The sequence below is a fragment of the Bos indicus genome, chromosome 10 (assembly GCF_029378745.1).
Source record: "Bos indicus isolate NIAB-ARS_2022 breed Sahiwal x Tharparkar chromosome 10, NIAB-ARS_B.indTharparkar_mat_pri_1.0, whole genome shotgun sequence".
NCBI lineage: Eukaryota > Metazoa > Chordata > Mammalia > Artiodactyla > Bovidae > Bos > Bos indicus.
In genome coordinates this window covers 29881172-29898872 of record NC_091769.1, presented here as the reverse complement: position 1 = coordinate 29898872, position 17701 = coordinate 29881172, and the positions used below count along the sequence as shown (strand labels likewise).

General features: G+C 44.7%; 1 protein-coding gene across 1 annotated transcript; it reads left to right on the top strand.

Annotated features, from left to right (window-relative positions):
• Window positions 1-934: 934 nt before the first annotated feature.
• Window positions 935-16679, top strand: GREM1 (gremlin 1, DAN family BMP antagonist). Its single transcript, XM_019968467.2, has 2 exons — window positions 935-1162; window positions 12542-16679. Exons 1-2 carry the CDS (start codon window positions 996-998, stop codon window positions 13095-13097), a joined length of 723 nt encoding a protein of 240 aa, XP_019824026.1. The 5' UTR covers window positions 935-995; the 3' UTR covers window positions 13098-16679.
• The last annotated feature ends 1022 nt before the right edge of the window (window positions 16680-17701 follow it).

Sequence of the window (17701 nt, the reverse complement as noted above, 5' to 3'; positions counted from 1 at the left end):
CAAATCAAAGTGTTCGCTCATCTTTAAAAAAAAATTTCTGCGCTTGATATGTTCGCCACTCTTCATCGGGTTCTCAGTAATGAATACAGAATGTGACATCGGTTTTACACATACGTAGGTTTTTGTCTTCCATTTCTAGAGAGTTATTTCCTCGTCTGACGTTTTATTTTCTTGATTTATTCATCTTCAACTTGCTACCGAAAACCTCTTCTCTCCTAGCGACTGTTCTCTCCCTTTTAAAAGTAATCTGCATGGAAACCTTGACTTTGCATTTTAGATTTTTAGGGTCCTTTTCGGTTATTCTGCCCCCCGTTACTCCCTCTGTACACTCACAGCCGAGGCCGCCGGCATCTGAGCTGAAAGCGCCCGTGGCGGGCTAGGAGAGAAGGGTGTTATGTTGGCGACAGGCTCCTGCTGGCGGCCAGCGAGCCCGCCGAGGTTAACGGGGGCGCCGGGGTCAGCGCCCTCGAAGTTGGGGGCCTCGGGCGGTGCCGCACCACAGCCGCGGCGACCGCTCAACCCGAGCTCCCGGCAGTCCCGCTGCCTCCACCGGAAAAGAATCGCCTCATCTGTCGCGATCCCACGGAGATCTTGCTCTTCCCTGTGCAGTCTCCGCGAACGAGCGCGTCGCGGGGCCGACGAGAGGAAAAGCCCAGGCCTGGGGCGGAGGAGGAATGAGGGGCCGAGAGCCGGGGGGATTTCCTCCCGCGCTTCCCCCTCCAACGGGAGCGGAAAATGTGATTTGCTGTGCATTCCAGGCGCAGTTCCCTGGGGTGACCTCTCCCAGCCGGTCCGGGCGGGGGGAGCAGACAAAGAGGCGAGGCCGGCAGAGAGAGGGGACCCCGCGGGGAGGCAGGAGGGGTGCGGGGGGCGGGGGCAGTACCGGGAAAGGGGGCGGATAGCGGGTCCCGTGGCGGCGGCGGCGCCTGGCCAATGAAGAGGCGCGGCCCCGGGCGCCGCGCTCCGCCGCCGGCATTTAAACGGGAGACGGCGCGATGCCCCTCACTCGGTGCGCCCTCCGCGGACCGGGCGACCCAGTGTGCCGCAAGAGCGGTACTCTCTGTCCCGCTGACCCCACGCGGAGCCCGGGCGGCTCTGGCCGCGGCCGCACACCGCGCCACGCGTCGAGAGCGCAGGCCCCGAAGGCCCGCTGCATTGACAGGTGAGCGCGGAGACGCAGGCGTGTGTATGTGTGTGTGTGGGGGTGTGTATGTATATGTGTGTAGGGGTCGGGAAACGACTCCCGCGTCCCGCTCGGTGCTCGACATCCCTTCCTGCGCTCAGGCCGAGGCCCCGCGTTCCCTGGGTGAACCCTCAAGAACCATCGCGGGGTCCTTCGTGCCCAAGGTCTTGGCTGCCTTGACCTCACCTTGTGCAGTGTGCAGGGCATGCATGACTGGGAAAGAGGATGTTAAGAGCAAGAACCCCGCATCCCATTGCCACCTCCCGGAGCTCCGCTAATACTCTGCTAGTGTGCGTGGCAGCCACGCTTGCCAGGCGTGCCCGCTGGGTGAGGGCGCGGAGACCGTGCGTACAGAGCGCAGTAGCAGAGGGAGAATGAGCGCCGGGGAGTAGTGGGGAGCAGCAGGAACCTTCGGCTCGACCACAGACGACGGGAAAAGTTGCCACGAGAGGGTCCCCTGTGTTTGAGGCGGAACTCTGGGTCTGGAGACTTCAGGGCGCGCCCGTCGGAGGGCTGTGACTGATCCTGCCATGGGGTGGAAGATCCTGAGAATGAGCGATGTATCCATTTGCCTATCCTCAAGGTGAGATGGAGACTTGTGCAACGGCGGAGCCGCGGAGTTCAGCCGCGGCGGAAACCCGAGGGTCAGGTAACCGGACCGGTGAGGTACGGTGAGCTGTCCGGGACGCCGAGGCCCGCGAGCCCATGGTGCTCACACCGCAAATAGCACACACCAGTACTTGCGGGCTGCGCACTCTTGGGTGCTGCGTTTCCTCTTCTAGGATTCTTCCTGCCCCATGCGCGACTCGACTGAACCGCGGACGTCCAGGCGCTGGGCAGTGACAATCCATCGGATCCTAATTCCGCGAGTACCGCCCTAATTTGTGTCCGAGTGGACCCTGCAGCGTATCGCTGCGCGGACGACGCGGGACTGGCAGCGGGAGGCTGGTCCCCCGCTTGGAAGCCCAGGTCATCCTTCGTCTTCACCCGCCTTCTTTGCTGACCGCTCTGCAGCCCACGGAGCAGAGTCAGGGGCTGGTAGGGTGTCGGGGGCCGTCACCTTGCCAGTTGGAGTTATTTGTAGATTTCTGGCTTGGGAAAAACAGACGCGCCACCGTTCTGACTTGGCTTTGTCTTCGGATCCCAGCACCGCCTTGGGGGCGCCCCAGCCAGGCTTTTCCCAGAGCGGGGCGCTGATAAGGTACCCCGGGCGAGGCAGGGGGCAGACAGGAGTCTCTCCAGTGAAGCCCTGCCAGCGCGCCCAGAGCTGGCCCGAAGGGGCTCCCGTGTAGAATCTGGTGACTGCTGCCTTCTCCTCCCCTTCCGTCTCTGAATCCCGACTCTTTTAGACAGAAATACAGCCTCGAAATTAGGGGTTAAAAGTCTCTTCTTAAATGGTACAAGGGCAGAGAGGCGACCATCGGTAGGAAATTGGATCTCCGGCTGCAAAGAGCAGATCCAAGCGGTGAGCGCGTGTTTACGTTCCTCTTCGAGATGGTGCCAGGACACGAGTTGATTAAAATAATCTATTGTGTTAAGTGGGTCACCAGGGATTTAAACTGCCCCAGGGACCCCAGAGTAGTGGCTTTCTCTGACTGTACACACAAGATAAATAAATAGCGGAGAAGAGTTTAAGATAACCCCCATCCCAGGGCAAGGAGTCTTCTTTCACCCCAGGGCTTTTCAGCCCCCACGTCTTTTTCTTTTTCTTTTTTTTTTGAAAGAGGGGGACTTGAAAGGGTGGACTTTTCAAAGCAACGAGGGAAAGAAGTATTTTCAGAAAACCACAGATTCATTCTCCTCTCTGGTACACTCCAGCTTACAACAGTAGGTGATCCAGTAACCATCACTGAATAAATTGCACACTCCAAATTGTTAGTATTAATTATTTAAGGGCTCTCTAGAACTTGGTTGCTGGGTGTCGTGCTGAGGTGTGTGTGTGTGTGTGTGTGTGTGTGTGTGTGTGTGTGTATTTAACCCCCAGGTCATTGTAGGAATTAAAGTGTTTTGTAAACTTTGTAATTTCACAGGTTTCCTATTTTCTTAAAAGTTCATTTTGAGAGAAATGTTTTGCTAACCCATGCACGGATCTATGGGAAATTCAAGTTGGCTAACCTAGTTTTAGGTGAAGGGCTACACGGGGGAGAGTAGAAACCTATTACATCCCCACATCTCTGAATGAAAGCTGCCTGCCTTGTCTTTATACTGAAGCTCTTAAGGTTTAAGCATTAAAAATGATATAATGCCAAGAAATTTTAGGCCACAAACCCCTCTCCCAAGAAATGCTTGTCAGCAGCAAAGCAGTGCAGAACAAAGTGAAGGACAGATGGAAAACCTAAATGTATGTAAAAGGCATGGGACAGGTAGGGGAGGTGACTTAGCATCCAACTGAAAGGCACACACCAGGCCAGTGTTATCAGCCTATGTCTTGCATCTGCAAGGAATTGTCTTAGTTTTAACATACGCACTTAGAAATGTGAAGTACAACAGTATTTCCTGGGATCAGAAAGGTTTTTTTCTTCACATATGAGCAAAACAGAGAATTATTTGAGTTACAATATTCCTCAAATTTGATTGCATTAGAAACAAGTCCTTGTGTCCCTTATTAAACATTGTGCTGTGTGTCCTTAGAATAGTTCTTAAGGACATGTGTTTGGGGGCTCAGAAGAATGGGACTCAAACCCCGATTTCCCCATGAGGAGCTGTGTGACCTTGGATAAACTCCTAACTTTTCAGAGTCTAGATTCCCTGGTCGGTAAAAGGAAGACAATATTATCTACCTCCTATTTTGTTGTGAAAAATCAATTATAAAGTTCTGTCAGAACTGAGTATATTGCCTCACATAGGGTTTAAAAATATAGGTTAGGTGGTGTAATGCCACCATTCTTATTATGAGTGGTGGCATTTGGAGAGGCAGTAACATTTTAGGACCTCAAGGTGTACCATAAGATGGTTTTGAAATTAAATCCCAAGTCCTGCTCACACAGAGATCAACACACACCTTTTACTACAACATAGAACCTATGATTTGGCTGTCTCTCAATTGTGCCGCTTAGTAAACATTTAACATTGATTACTTTCCAACTTGTTTCTTGTTGACCGCAAAAAATTGTATACTATCATTAACTTCACCAAAAAAAAAATCTTCCAAGAGCCTGGAGAGCCCCTGAGATGCTTCTCTATGCCCTCTGTGATGTTGGGCCCCAGCCTGACTTAGCCTGAGTGGTCTTCAGTATAAAAAAGACGCACTTGGTGTGCTTGCAGTACACACAGGTGAGATTTATCCTCCACTAGTTTGCCAACCATCTTGGTACAAATTGTCTGAAAACAGAAAATCAACCCAGTAGATTCTTTAGAACATCACTGCTCAGTTTCTAAAATTTGACTATCTTTCTAAAAAGTAAAGATCCAATTTAAAATGTTTGTCCTTAAAGATTTAGTCCTAAGAAAAAGAAATAGGGTCTTCTATAATTGGGCCTGCACTTAGAGCCTTTGCTGTCATTTCCATCTTTTTCTTTTTTTTTTTTTTTAATGCTGGTGAATAATTTGCTGTCACGCCTGTTGAATAGCTTTCTAAAACATTGATCAGACATTCAGCCACAGACATCTGGCTTGCTGATCATTGTCTCCTCACTGTTAATCCCACTCAGCACTCCATTTAACTGATTACAAGCAGGTTGGTTAGCTAAAATGAGAAATACGGCGAGAAGAGTGCTGAAAGGAGCTGGCCTAAACTTTCCCAAAGACACTGAGGATATTAGAAACAGGTTACACACAGCACTTTTATTCCTCATTCCCAAGAATTAGATGATTGTATTCTTACGGCCGGCGAAGGTTAGAATAAATCACCATGACCTGCACAGGACAGTGGCGGCTGATATGGGTTATCTTTGGGCAGATGTTTGCTTTTGATCACTCAGAGTAACCTGAAGGAAAGCATCAGGGAGAGAAGACATACTTTGAGAGTATCTATGTCCTCTGGGACAAGTGGATTAGAGGGGAGGACCGTGGTAAAGGGGAAAAAAAGGTAGGGGTGGGTGGGTCTTGCTGGTGGGCAACAGTTGCAGAGAAAACGCACCATGAAAATATAATCACATGATTTGGTGAAGCAGAAGTGCATTGAGGGGCAGACTTTGGAAAGAAGAATATTATCTGCAAAGGAGAAATAAGGGAAATCTTTGTAGGTGTCTGCTGCACTCTGGGTCCATGAGTTGCAGCTTTAATTTAATAATGTGAGTGGGTCATTTCAGAATGCAAGTTACCAGAAATGTTTCCAGCTCATGGTTGAACATGGGTGATAATCCATAAGACCTAAATTTGGGTTGGCCTTTGCTTCTATTTTTTATAATGGGGCACTCTGCTAGATGTCAAGGTGAAGAATTTATCTACAAGAAATTTATAGTTTCTTGGTTTCCCTCATGTCTAGATATTTATAGATTCTAAATTATTTAGTGACAATACAATTGGAATTTCAAGAACACATCAGTCCTATTTCCTTCAATGCATGATCAAGATCATTTGGTGTGGGGGGAGGTTGAGTGATTGATCACGATGACTTGACAGAGCCCTGGTACTACCACTAAGTATAGTTTTCATCCCCCTGGTGCCCCCACCTCCCACCATACTCATGTGGGATATGCAGAGTTCTCAGAGCATTGCTCTAAGAAGTTGAGGTCTCTGTTGACTGAGATTCATAAAGTTGTTTTTTTCCTTCTCTCCAAATAACTATTATAATATTTAAGAACTCAAAAGCTGAAGATATTTAAGAGTAAGCTTTAAATTTCTGTGTAGCCATTTCATAATATTTTTTCACACATAATAAATCTTATTTTGAGAAAAAATTTACTTTTCTTAAAAACAATCTATCACTCTAGACCCCTTTTTCTTATGGGGTTTGCACACTCCCATAGGAACAGGAAGTTGGTCCAAATTAAAACAGAAAACCACAGTTGACTAATTTTGAATTTACTGCTTTACTCTTGGTTTCTGCCCAAGTGAATCCAATGGCTTCAATGGGAAAATAAACCCCACAGTGTTCTCCAGGGACCTGGTAAAAAGTAGTGGGTATTTGGAGTTTTCCTAGAAAAAGGAGAAATATTAAGAAGCTCCCAAGGCTAGAAGGAGACAGAAATCAAAAGTTGGCTCTGCTCATCAGCTTGTGGGAATGCATTTTAAATGCAAAGAACAGAAGTTTTGCTGGTCAGTGTGGTCCATAATAATCATTACTGAATAAAAGAGAGCCCACTCTGCCAGGAATGAAAGAGGAGGTAATGAATAAGCCCTTAGAACTCTCAAACTTGGTTTTATTTAATGACAGATGGAAAAATGCCAGATAGGAAAAGATGAATATAAAGAAGGTCCTAAGAGGTGAAGAGAAAGAAAACTGCATTTTTTGGATAGATGTTTGTAGGTAGGGCTGGCCCCATGACCCCATGACTTGAACCTGTCCTGTGAGGTCATCATACATTCCTGGTCAAGTCTCAGATTGGCCTCTGTGATCCTGGCTCTGCACTCTTGCTCTGGAGGCTTCAGTTTTTCTGGAGGCCCCTTTTAGGAACGATGGGGAAGATAAGGCTGTCTTATGTGCTCCTCTTGGAAATGGGCAGAGACTGAATTTTAGTTTAGATCCTGGCCTGGAATTGAGTGAAGAACAGAAACTTTGAAAGCTTCCCAAATTCACACTATATTTGCTCAGGAGACTGGATTGTCATGGCTCAAGTTATCCTGGTCTCTGGAGAAAATCAGACTGTTTTATAACTGGGTTGTCCTCATGAGCGATTTTTTTTTTTAATACAAAACAAAGAAATTAATTTTTTGTTGTTGTTGAGGCCAAAAAGGCTCTGTTTAAAGAACAGGGATGTTGTAACATAAACTGACAAAAGCCAGGGAGTCTGCAGTCAGAGCGGGAGCTAAATGTCACGTTATCAGCTCCAAACTTGAACTTGCCCAAAAGTATTAGGTTAATGTTTAAAAGGTGCCATTTAAGAATATCTTGATTTTCATAGTGTCTTAATTTGACATTATCCTTAGGGTTGCATGGTCTTTACTACAGGACTTGCCCCTTAGAGGATGTAGATTCTACCCTGCCTTTGTCTTTGAAAGGTAACTGTTGCTACTAATTCCAGCCTGTATTGTTCCTAGGGGGTTGTGATGAGGTTACTATTCAATTGCACTTAGTGGTCATCCTGTTTCACACTGGTGGTCAGAAGGGAGCAGGCAAATGTGTGCTTCACAGCTGTGTCCTTGGGTTCAGAACCATAATGGTGATGCAAGACAGGGAAAGCCTCAGGATCCATCAGGCTCGCTGTTACAGCCTGAGGAGGGAGGCTGTGAATTTGAAACTGCACTCATTGAAAAGAAAATCCTTTCACATTTTCATAGCACCTTCCATGCCCCATAGCTGTGGATACCACAGACCTTGCTGTTTCAAGCTTGTGAGAAAGGCAGACCTTCCATCAACAGATGAATGGATAAGAAAGCTGTGGTACAAATACACAATGGAGTATTACTCAGCCATTAAAAAGAATACATTTGAGTCAGCTCTAATAAGGTGGATGAAACTGGAGCCTATGATACAGAGTGAAGTAAGCCAGAAAGGAAAACACCAATACGGTATATTAACGCATATATATGGAATTTATAAAGATGGTAACGATAACCCTGTATGCAAGACAGCAAAAAAGACCCAGATGTATAGAACAGTCTTTTGGATTCTGTGGGAGAGGGAGAAGGGGGGATGATTTGGGAGAATGGCATTGAAACATGTGTAATATCATATAATAAATGAATTGCCAGTCCAGGTTTGATTCAGGATACAGGATGCTTGGGGCTGGTGCACTGAGATGACCCAGAGGGATGGCATGGGGAGGGATGTGGGAGGGGGGTTCAGGATGGGGAACACGTGTACACCCGTGGTGGATTCATGTTGATGTATGGCAAAACCAATACAATATTGTAAAGTAATTAGCCTCCAATTAAAATAAATAAATTAAAAAAAAAATCAGTAGGAAAAAAAAAAGAAAGGCAGACCTACTGAATGACAATCTGCATTGTAACAATATCCCTGGGTGATTGTCTGCAAAATCAGGTTTGAGAAATACTGTCCCAGGAGAATCTTAATACTCTGATGCTTCTCTCTTGCACCCTCCTTTTGAAAAATATACATCTCCTGTTCTTCCTTCTCTGTCTGCCCCACCTTCCCTGAATATACTGCTTTAAAATAGTCTTCCTTTCTCTGATTTACACTCCTCATTCCATTCATTTTTCTCTCTCTCCATCTTTGCTTTCCTTTTTTTTTCTTTTTGGTCAGTTTTCCTGTAGCCTCCTCTTCTCTTATTTTAATTTTTTGCCATTGTTCATATGCCATTGTTCCTGCTGACCCATATCTAATTCCAGACCCAGTCATAATAATTCACTATCATAAACTTATTCAACATATCTCTGGCACTTACCTATGTAAATATTTGCACACACCTGTTTTCTTGTGCCCACTTTCTACCTTGTAAATTTCATATACACATCCATGCACATACACACATATATGTGAAGGACATGTTTCATCATTTGGAAGTGCATCATGGTATTTGTTGTTGTTCAGTTGCTAAGTCATGTCTACTCTTTGCAACCCCATGGATTGCAGCACACCAGGCTTCCCTGTCTTTCGCTGCCTCCCAGAGTTTGCTCAGATTTATGTCTGTTGAGTCGGTGATGCTGTCTAACCATCTCATCCTCTGCCAGCCCCTTCTCCTTTTGCCTTCAAACTTTCCCAGCATCAGGGTCTTTTCCAATGAGTCAGCTCTTCAGTGGTCAAAGTATTAGAGCATCAGCTTCAGCATCAGTCCTTCCAATGAATATTCAGGGTTGATGTCCCTTAGGGTTGACTGGTTTGATCTCCTTGCAGTCCAAGGGATTCTCAAGAATCTTCTCCAGCACCACAATTCAAAAGCAGCAATTCTGTGCTCTCCGTTCTTTATGGTCCAACTCTCACATCCATAAGTGACTACTGGAAAAACCATAGCTTTGACTATATGGACCTTTGTCGTCAAAGTGATATCTTTGCTTTTTAATATGCTGTCTAAGTTTGTCATTGCTTTTCTTCTAAGTAGCAAGCATCTTTTAACTTCATGGCTGTAGTCACCATCCGCAGTGATTTGGGAGCCCAAGAAGAGAAAAATCTGTCCCTGCTTCTCCTTTTTCACCTACTATTTGCCATGAAGTGATGGGACTGGATGCCATGATCTTTATTTTTTTAATGCTGAATTTCAAGCCAGCTTTTTCACTCTCTTCTTTCATCTTCATCAAGAGATTCTTTAGTTCCTCTTCACTTTCTGCCATTAGAATAGTATCATCTGCATATCTGAGGTTATTTCTCCTGGCAATCTTGATTCCAGCTTGTGATTCATCTAGCCCGGCATTTTGCATGATGTACTCTGCATATAGTTAAATAAGCAGAGTGACAGTACACAGCCTTGTCCTTCTTCTCTCCCAATTTAGAACCAGTCAGTTGTTCCATGTCCAGTTCTAACTGTTGCTTCTTGACCCACATACAGGTTTCTCAAGAGACAGGTAAGGCAGTCTGGTACTTCCATCTCTTTAAGAATTTTTCACAGTTTGTTGTGATCCAAACTGTCAAAGGCTTTAGCATAGTCAATGAACCAGAAGTAGATGCTTTTCTGGAATTCCTTCCTTTCTCTATGATCCAACGAATGTTGGCAGTTTGATCTCTGGTTCCTCTTCCTTTTCTAAATCCTGGTTGTACATATGGAAGTTCTTGGTTCATGTACTGCTGAAGCCTAGCTTGAAGGATTTTGAGCAGAGTGACCTTGCTAGCATGTGAAACACAGACAGTTGTGCAGTAATCTGAACATTCTTTGGCAATGCCTTCTTTGGGATTGGAATGAAAACTGACCTTTCCCAGTCCTGTGGCCACTACTGAGTTTTCCAAACTTGCTGACATACTGGGGGCTTCCCTGGTGGCTCAGTTAATAAATATGCCTGCAATGCAGGAGACCTCAGGAAGATCCCTTGGAGAAGGGAATGACTACCCACTCCAGTATTCTTGCCTGGAGAACTCCATAGCCAGAGGAGCCTGGCAGGCTACAGCCCATGGGGTCTCAAAGAATCTGACATGACTCATGACTGAGCAACTTTTTTTGAGTGCAGCACTTTAACAGCATCAACTTTTAGAATTTTAAATAGCTCAACTGGAATTCCATCACCCCCATTCGCTTACTTTACACTTCAGGATGTCCAGCTCTAGGTGAGTGACCACACCATCATGGTTATCCTGGTCATTAAGACCTTCTCTCTACAGTTCTTCTGTGTATTCATGTCACCTGTTCTTAATCTCTTCTGCTTCTGGGAGGTCCTTACCATTTCTGTTCTTTATCATGCCCATCATTGCTTGAAATGTTCCCTTTATATCTTGAAGAAATTTCTAATCTTTCCTGTTCTATTGTTTTTCTCTATTTCTTTGCATTTTTCTCTTAAGCGCCCCCCCCCCCTTTTTTTAATCTTCCCTTGTTATTCTCTGTAACTTTGCATTCATTTGGGTATATTTTTCCCTTTACCCTTGCCTTTCACTTCTTTTCTCAGCTATTTTAAAGCCTCCTTAGACAACCATTTTGCCTTCTTGCATTTCTTTTTCTTTGGGATGGTTTTAGTCACTGCCTCTTGTACAATGTTATGAACCTCCAATCGTAGTTCTTCAGACACTCTACCAGATCTAATACCTTGAATCTATTGATCACCTCCACTGTATAATCATAGGGATTTGATTTAGGTCATACCTGAATGATATAGTGGTTTTCCCTACTTTCTTCAGTTTAAGCCTGAATTTTGCAACAAGGTGCTCATGATCTGAGCCACAGTCAGCTCCCAGTCTTATTTTTGCTGACTAGAAAGAGCTTCTCCATCTTCAGCTGCAAAGAACATAATCAGTCTGATTTAATTATTGACCATTTGGTGATGTCCATGTGTAGAGCTGCCTCTTGGGTTGTTGGAAAAGAGTGTTTGCCATGACCGGCATGTTCTCTTGACAAATCTGTTAGCCTTTGCCGTGCTTCATTTTGTACTCGAAGGCCAAACTTGCCTGTTATTCCAGGTACCTCTTGACTTTACTTTTGCATTCCAATCCCCTATGATGAAAAGGACATTTTTTTTTTTGGTGTTAGTTCCAGAAGGTATTGTCAGTCTTCACAGAACTGGTCAACTTCAGCTTCTTCAGTAGCAGTGGTTGGGGCATAGACTTGGATTACTATGATGTTGAATGGTTTGCCTTGGAAATGCACCAAGATCATTCTGTCATTTTTGAGGTTGCACCCAAGTACTGCATTTCAGATTCTTTTGTTGATTATGAAGGCTACTCCATTTCTTCTAAGGAATTCTTGCCCACAGTAGTAGATAATAATGGTCATCTGAATTAAAGTCGCCCATTCCGGTCCATTTTAGTTCACAGATCCCTAAGATGTTGATGTTCAATCTTGCCATTTCCTGCCTGACCATGTCCAATTTACCTTGATTTGTGGACCTAACATTCCAGGTTCCTATGTAATATTGTTCTTTACAGCATCGGAGTTTACTTTCACCACCAGACACATCCCACAACTGAGAGTCATTTCTGCTTTGGCTCAGCCACTTCATTCTTTCTGAAGCTATTAGTAATTGCCCTCTGCTCTTCCCCAGTAGCATATTGGACACCTTCTGACCTGGGCAGGTGGTGGTGTGGGAATCATATTTTGGTGTCATATTTTTTGCCTTTTTGTATGGCTCACGAGTGGGCTTCCCTGATGGCTCAGTGGTTAGAATCTGCTTGCAGTGCAGGAGACTCAGGAGATGCAGGTTCCATTCCTGGGTTGGGAAGATCCCCTGTAGGAGGAAATGGCAACCCACTCCAGTATTTTTGCCTGGAGAATCCCATGAACAGAGGAGCCTGGTGGGCCACAGTCCATAGGGTCGCAAAGAGTCCAACACGACTGAGTGACTGAACATACATGCACATTGTTCATGGGATTTCCTGCTGCAGGAGATCTTCCCCTACCCAGGAACTGAACCTGTGTCTCCTGAGTTTCCTGCATTGGCAAGCAGATTCTTTACCACTCAGCCACCTTGGAATTCCCAGTTGAGTCCATATCTTGGCTTATTTGCTGTATAACTCTGGATGAGCTAATACATGGCTTCATGGGTCAGAGGGTAATGAGAATAGCAGTACCTAATTCCTGGAGATATTGTGAAAACAAAAGAAATCACTTACATCAAGTGTTTACCAAGTGCCTGATAAAATACTGGCTGTTTTATTAATGCTTTTGTTAATTAACTTTTACGTTTTTCATGCCTCCTCTCTCTGTCTCCTCTCTTTAGCATGAGCCGCACAGCCTACACTGTGGGAGCCCTGCTTCTCCTCTTGGGGACCCTGTTGCCAGCTGCTGAGGGGAAAAAGAAGGGGTCCCAAGGGGCTATCCCCCCACCAGACAAGGCCCAGCACAATGACTCCGAGCAGACTCAGTCTCCCCAGCAGCCTGGCTCCAGGAACCGGGGGCGGGGCCAGGGGAGGGGCACTGCCATGCCCGGAGAGGAGGTGCTGGAGTCCAGCCAGGAGGCCCTGCATGTGACCGAGCGCAAATACCTGAAGCGAGACTGGTGCAAAACCCAGCCGCTGAAGCAGACCATCCACGAGGAGGGCTGCAACAGCCGTACCATCATCAACCGCTTCTGCTACGGCCAGTGCAACTCCTTCTACATCCCCAGGCACATCCGGAAAGAGGAGGGCTCCTTTCAGTCCTGCTCCTTTTGCAAGCCCAAGAAATTCACCACCATGATGGTCACTCTCAACTGTCCTGAACTCCAGCCACCCACCAAGAAGAAGAGGGTCACGCGTGTCAAGCAGTGCCGTTGCATATCCATCGATTTGGATTAAAGCCAGGCACACCCAGCCTGTCCTTGGGATGCAGGCCCCAGGCGGGCCCAGAGACAGACCTCAATCAACCTTATTCTTACTTGGCTTAAACCTAGAGGCAAGAAAGACCACCAGCTGCCTCCTTCCAGGAGCCTGCTAGTGCGTAGTTTGTGTGCCTGAGTGTTTGTGGGTGCCTGTGAGTGTTTGCAGACACCAGAGGAAACACAGTCTCTGCTAGAGGGCACTTCCTAGTATGTAAATGTATCTGCTTCCTTGCGGGATGACACAGAAAACCCAAGCTACTTACTACCCCAGGCACTTTGTAGGGAGGGGTTGGTGGGCAGGCTGTGGTCTGGGTCTGCCTCAGTCTTCCTTGTGCCCTCCTGGGGACCAGATCCTCCCTTCCAAATGAATATTAATGGAGAGGCTTCCCTGGGGGCATGAGACCTGTTTTGTGCTGCCTTGGCCTTGGAAAAGATGTTTTACCCTGTGCTTGCTTCCCTCCTTCCTCTTCCCTCTCACAGTCCATCCCCTCTTAGGATCTCAGTGACTTTCTGTCCACCACCTTCCCTGTCAAGGGTTCTAAAGCAACTTGCTGGACCATAGATGCAAATGTTTCCTATTTGGGGAAGACCTTTCAGACTCTGGGGGAAGCTGATGGTGCAAGGGCAAGAAGGATAGAGGGCTGAGAGAAGAGGGAGATTGCAGGTGAGGACCAATTGATCCAGCAAAATTCAGGCGGGAGATGGGCAGAGTGTGGAAAGGCCAACCTCCAAACACAGTGAGACCCGTGCTTTAGCAAATTTCCCCTTGATGTTTAAAGAAGAGAAATAGAATTGCCAAAAAATCATTAACTTTGGCAGTCACCGTGACTGTTGAAATTAGCTGTAACTCAATACCAAACTTAAAACATAAATACTGACCACTCCTATTTTCAGAACCAAGTGAGTGAAACCAAAACAGCCCCTCCTGCTTTGCCCCTCAGATGGACAAAAGATGTAATTCAGAAACTCCTACACAAGAATAGGAAAAAGACAAAAACCTCATAAGAAGAAGGCCTTATTATCTGTCCTTTTGGCTGGGTTATCATCACCTTTTCCCCGGTTCATTGTTTCTGTGTGGTGCTTCTGAGAACCACAACCCTGTTGGATAAAAACATACTGTCTCTGCTGAGTGTACCTGACAGTCAAGGACCCGGCTGAGATAAGAGAGTTTAGGGCCTGCTCCTTTCCACTCATTCGGGGTCTGTCTTAGCCATCGTTAGGAGATTGAGCCGGAGAAGGCAATGGCAACCCACTCCAGTGTTCTTGCCTGGAGAATCCCAGGGATCGGGGAGCCTGGTGGGCTGCCATCTATGGGGTCGCACAGAGTCGGACACGACTCTGCAGCAGCAGCAGCAGCAGCAGCAGAGACTGAGCTGGAGAGCAGAGCAGAGTAAGGCAAGGAAGGCAATTGCTTCTGGCTAAGGAGTAGTTAAAAGGCAGGGAGGAGATGTAAGGCATATAACCTGCGCTTCTTCCTTCACCTTCTGAGAGTCTAAGGGAAACCCCAGTTAAGAAATCAGAGCATTTGTGTGCATTAGCTGTCCTACTGCTGGTAGGATTTATGTAACATTATAGCCACTCGGAACCTAGCGGTAGTTGCTGTTCTCTGATTAAACTTGGGTTATTTGCAATGCCTATGTAGGATTTATCTAATGGCCAAAGTGCAGGGTGGGGAAACCTTCCTGCATGTTGGATTTGGCCAACCTGCTTTCTTCGAGCCTAAGGTTTTATATGTAAACCACCCCACCCCGTACTCTTTTTGCCTCGCATCTTCTCAATCTCACCAGCCAAGTCATGTGTAACATGGGAAACAAACACCAGGACTTGCATTTAGGTTTGCCCACGAAGGCTCTAGCGTTCAAAGAATCATTGCAACTAAAGAGGCTGCTTTTATTTTATTTTTGTTTTGGTCCAGTGCTCTCCCCACTAACAACTAAATAGGAACCATACTTTGAAGCAGAAAGTTATCTTGAACACCCAAAATATTGAGTCTAATTTTAAAACGTTGAAACTCACTACTGATGATTCTACACTAGGAGAATTTGTGCTAACACATCGTCTGTGCATTTCACATCCATGGTAGCCCCTGCCCTAAATCCTTCTATCGTCCACATCCCCCAACAATAAAGCACAGAATGGATTTAATTAAGCATGCAAATACTAAGCTAGAATTTTGAGGGTGGGAGAGAAGAAAGGAGAAGGAACTGAAAATATACAACCACACTAGAGAGGAAAAATGACATTCAGAACCAGCAGACACCAAATCTCTCTTGTTGTTTTAACTGCCACAAGTTTGCAATTTTGTTAAAAAGAGATGACTTAAGTTGGCAGCAGGAATCTTCTTTTAGTAGCTTGTACCACAGTTTTGCATGTAAGTTGGATTTGGCTTAAGTGAAGAGAATTTGCTCAAAATGAACTTCACTGGGATAATAAGCAACATAATTGCCCTAAAAGCACAGCACTACCCAAAGAAGGGGATGTCTGCTTTTCTTTTTGTGCCTATATTAAAACTAGCCCAAGTCCCATGCATCTTCCAACATTTATTGAAAGTGCCATATCTGTTAATATTGTATTGGAATCACTGATGATGTAATGATATGTTTTTTTCATTACTATAGTAGAATTTTTATGGCAAGATATTTGTGATCTAGATCTTTCCTATTAAAATAATGCCAAACACCAAATATGAATTTTATGATGTACACTTTGTGCTTGGCATTAAAATAGAAAAACACACATCCTGCGTCTGTAAGTTGTTTTTTGTTATTGTAGTTCTGCAAAGTTAAAAATGTAAGCGAATAATCTGGAGGAAAGGATAATTTCCACTGTGTGGAATGTGAATAGTTAAACAAAAAGTTATGGTTATTTAATGTAATTATTAACTCAAATCCTTTGGTCACTGTGATTTCAAGCATGGTTTTTTTTTTTTTTTTTTTCTCCTTTATATGACTTCCTCTGAGTTGAGCAAAGAAGAAGCTGGCACATTGTATGTTGTTGGAGGTTTTTATCAGGTCAGAGGGAAACAATAAAATCTTGACACATCTGAACTTGCTTATAGAGTCAAGACCTGAGCTTTTATTTTTATAACTGAATGTTCCTTAAAGGTTAACATTTCTGAGGCATCCTAAGAGAGATCTTAAATGTTATTTTGGAAGAATTAAATGTGCGTATACTAATAGCAAATAATAATGAATTGTCCACAAGTCCTTTTATGGAGAAAATCTAAAATAAAAAATGTATGTACAGAACATTTATAAATGACAAGTTAATGCTAAAGAGTGAAAGTAGTTCTACTGATTTGTCATTCTCAATATATTTAATATCAACTGCATTATGTATTATGTCTGCTTTAATCATTTGAAAAACAGAGAATTATGAAGACTATGATCAAGGTCCTTTGCTGTCTATGAGGATAAGGGGGGATTTGGTAGTTTCATAAAAGCTAATTTGGTTGAAAGCAAAGTTTTATGAATCTGTAACTAGAATTTAACTTCACCCCAATAATGTTATATATAACCTTTCCCAAAGAACAACCAATAAATTGAACCTGTTCTCTGTTTGTGTGTGTGTTTCACTGGTAGTGTTCAAAAGGTAGAGCTGGGGCAGGGATTCATTTGTCATGGGAAGTGAGGTAGAAAATAGATCATGAGATCTCTTGTGATCTGAAAAGGAATTTATTTCCTCTATTCACACTTTCCAGATCTCACTGGATTTCAGGACACCTCCGGCAATGGCAGTTGGAGGTAGGGGAAAGCTGGTGAGCAGTAGAAAGTACCAACTTCTTCCCCAGAGCTAGAAAGAAGAGTTAAAATGCTTCTGAGAAACCTTCAGATAGTGGAAGAATCGTCGCACTGAAATGGTAATAGCTTTATTCTTGAGGTATTCAAGGGAAAATGGGGAGAAAGATTTGGGGCTCAGTAGAAGAAGGAGCTTTCTAATGATGAGAGTGATTCAGCAATGCAATGAGCTATCATTGAGATAGTCAACTCCCTTGGAAATATTAAAACATATGCTTGATATCATTTGATAGGGATTTGAGCCATTGTGAGTTATTGCCCTGGTTATGCAACTGAATGAGTGGATTTCTGGGGTCCCTTCATACTTAGGTGTGCAATACAGGATTGCTGCTACGTTTTGGTGCTCTAACAGTGATAATGAAAATGCCTGTGCCAGACACTGTCAAGGATTTTATTTTAATTATTTTCCACTTAATTTTCGTAGTGACTCAACAATGTGTGTACCATTATGATCGCTGCTAGGAAATAGTGAATTCTTGTCTTACTACAGCACCTGTGCTCTTAAACACTATGGAAAGCTGTGAGATTTTTCAGCTTACCAGTTTGTTCTTTTAAGGATAGAGTGCAGCAGTTTAAAAACTGATCCAGTCTTGACTTTTGCATCTAATGATCAAGGCCACCCTGAAATTGTATTGGCATCATCAGGAACTCCTGTTCTGAAGCATTCAAAGTCTCTTTGCCACCTCTTTTTGTCATGGCCTCCTTGGACTTAGAAGGGGAAAAAAGTGGCAAGTCCCCAAAAGACAGTGTCCTCAGAAAAATCACATGCACACCTAGGAGATAA

Bases quoted from the DNA above. Each gene is read 5' to 3' on its own strand.
- GREM1 (XM_019968467.2), top strand. From the start codon at position 996: ATGCCCCTCACTCGGTGCGCCCTCCGCGGACCGGGCGACCCAGTGTGC. The intron at 1,163-12,541 runs GTGAGCGCGGAG...TCCTCTCTTTAG, and splicing joins AAGGCCCGCTGCATTGACAG to CATGAGCCGCACAGCCTACA.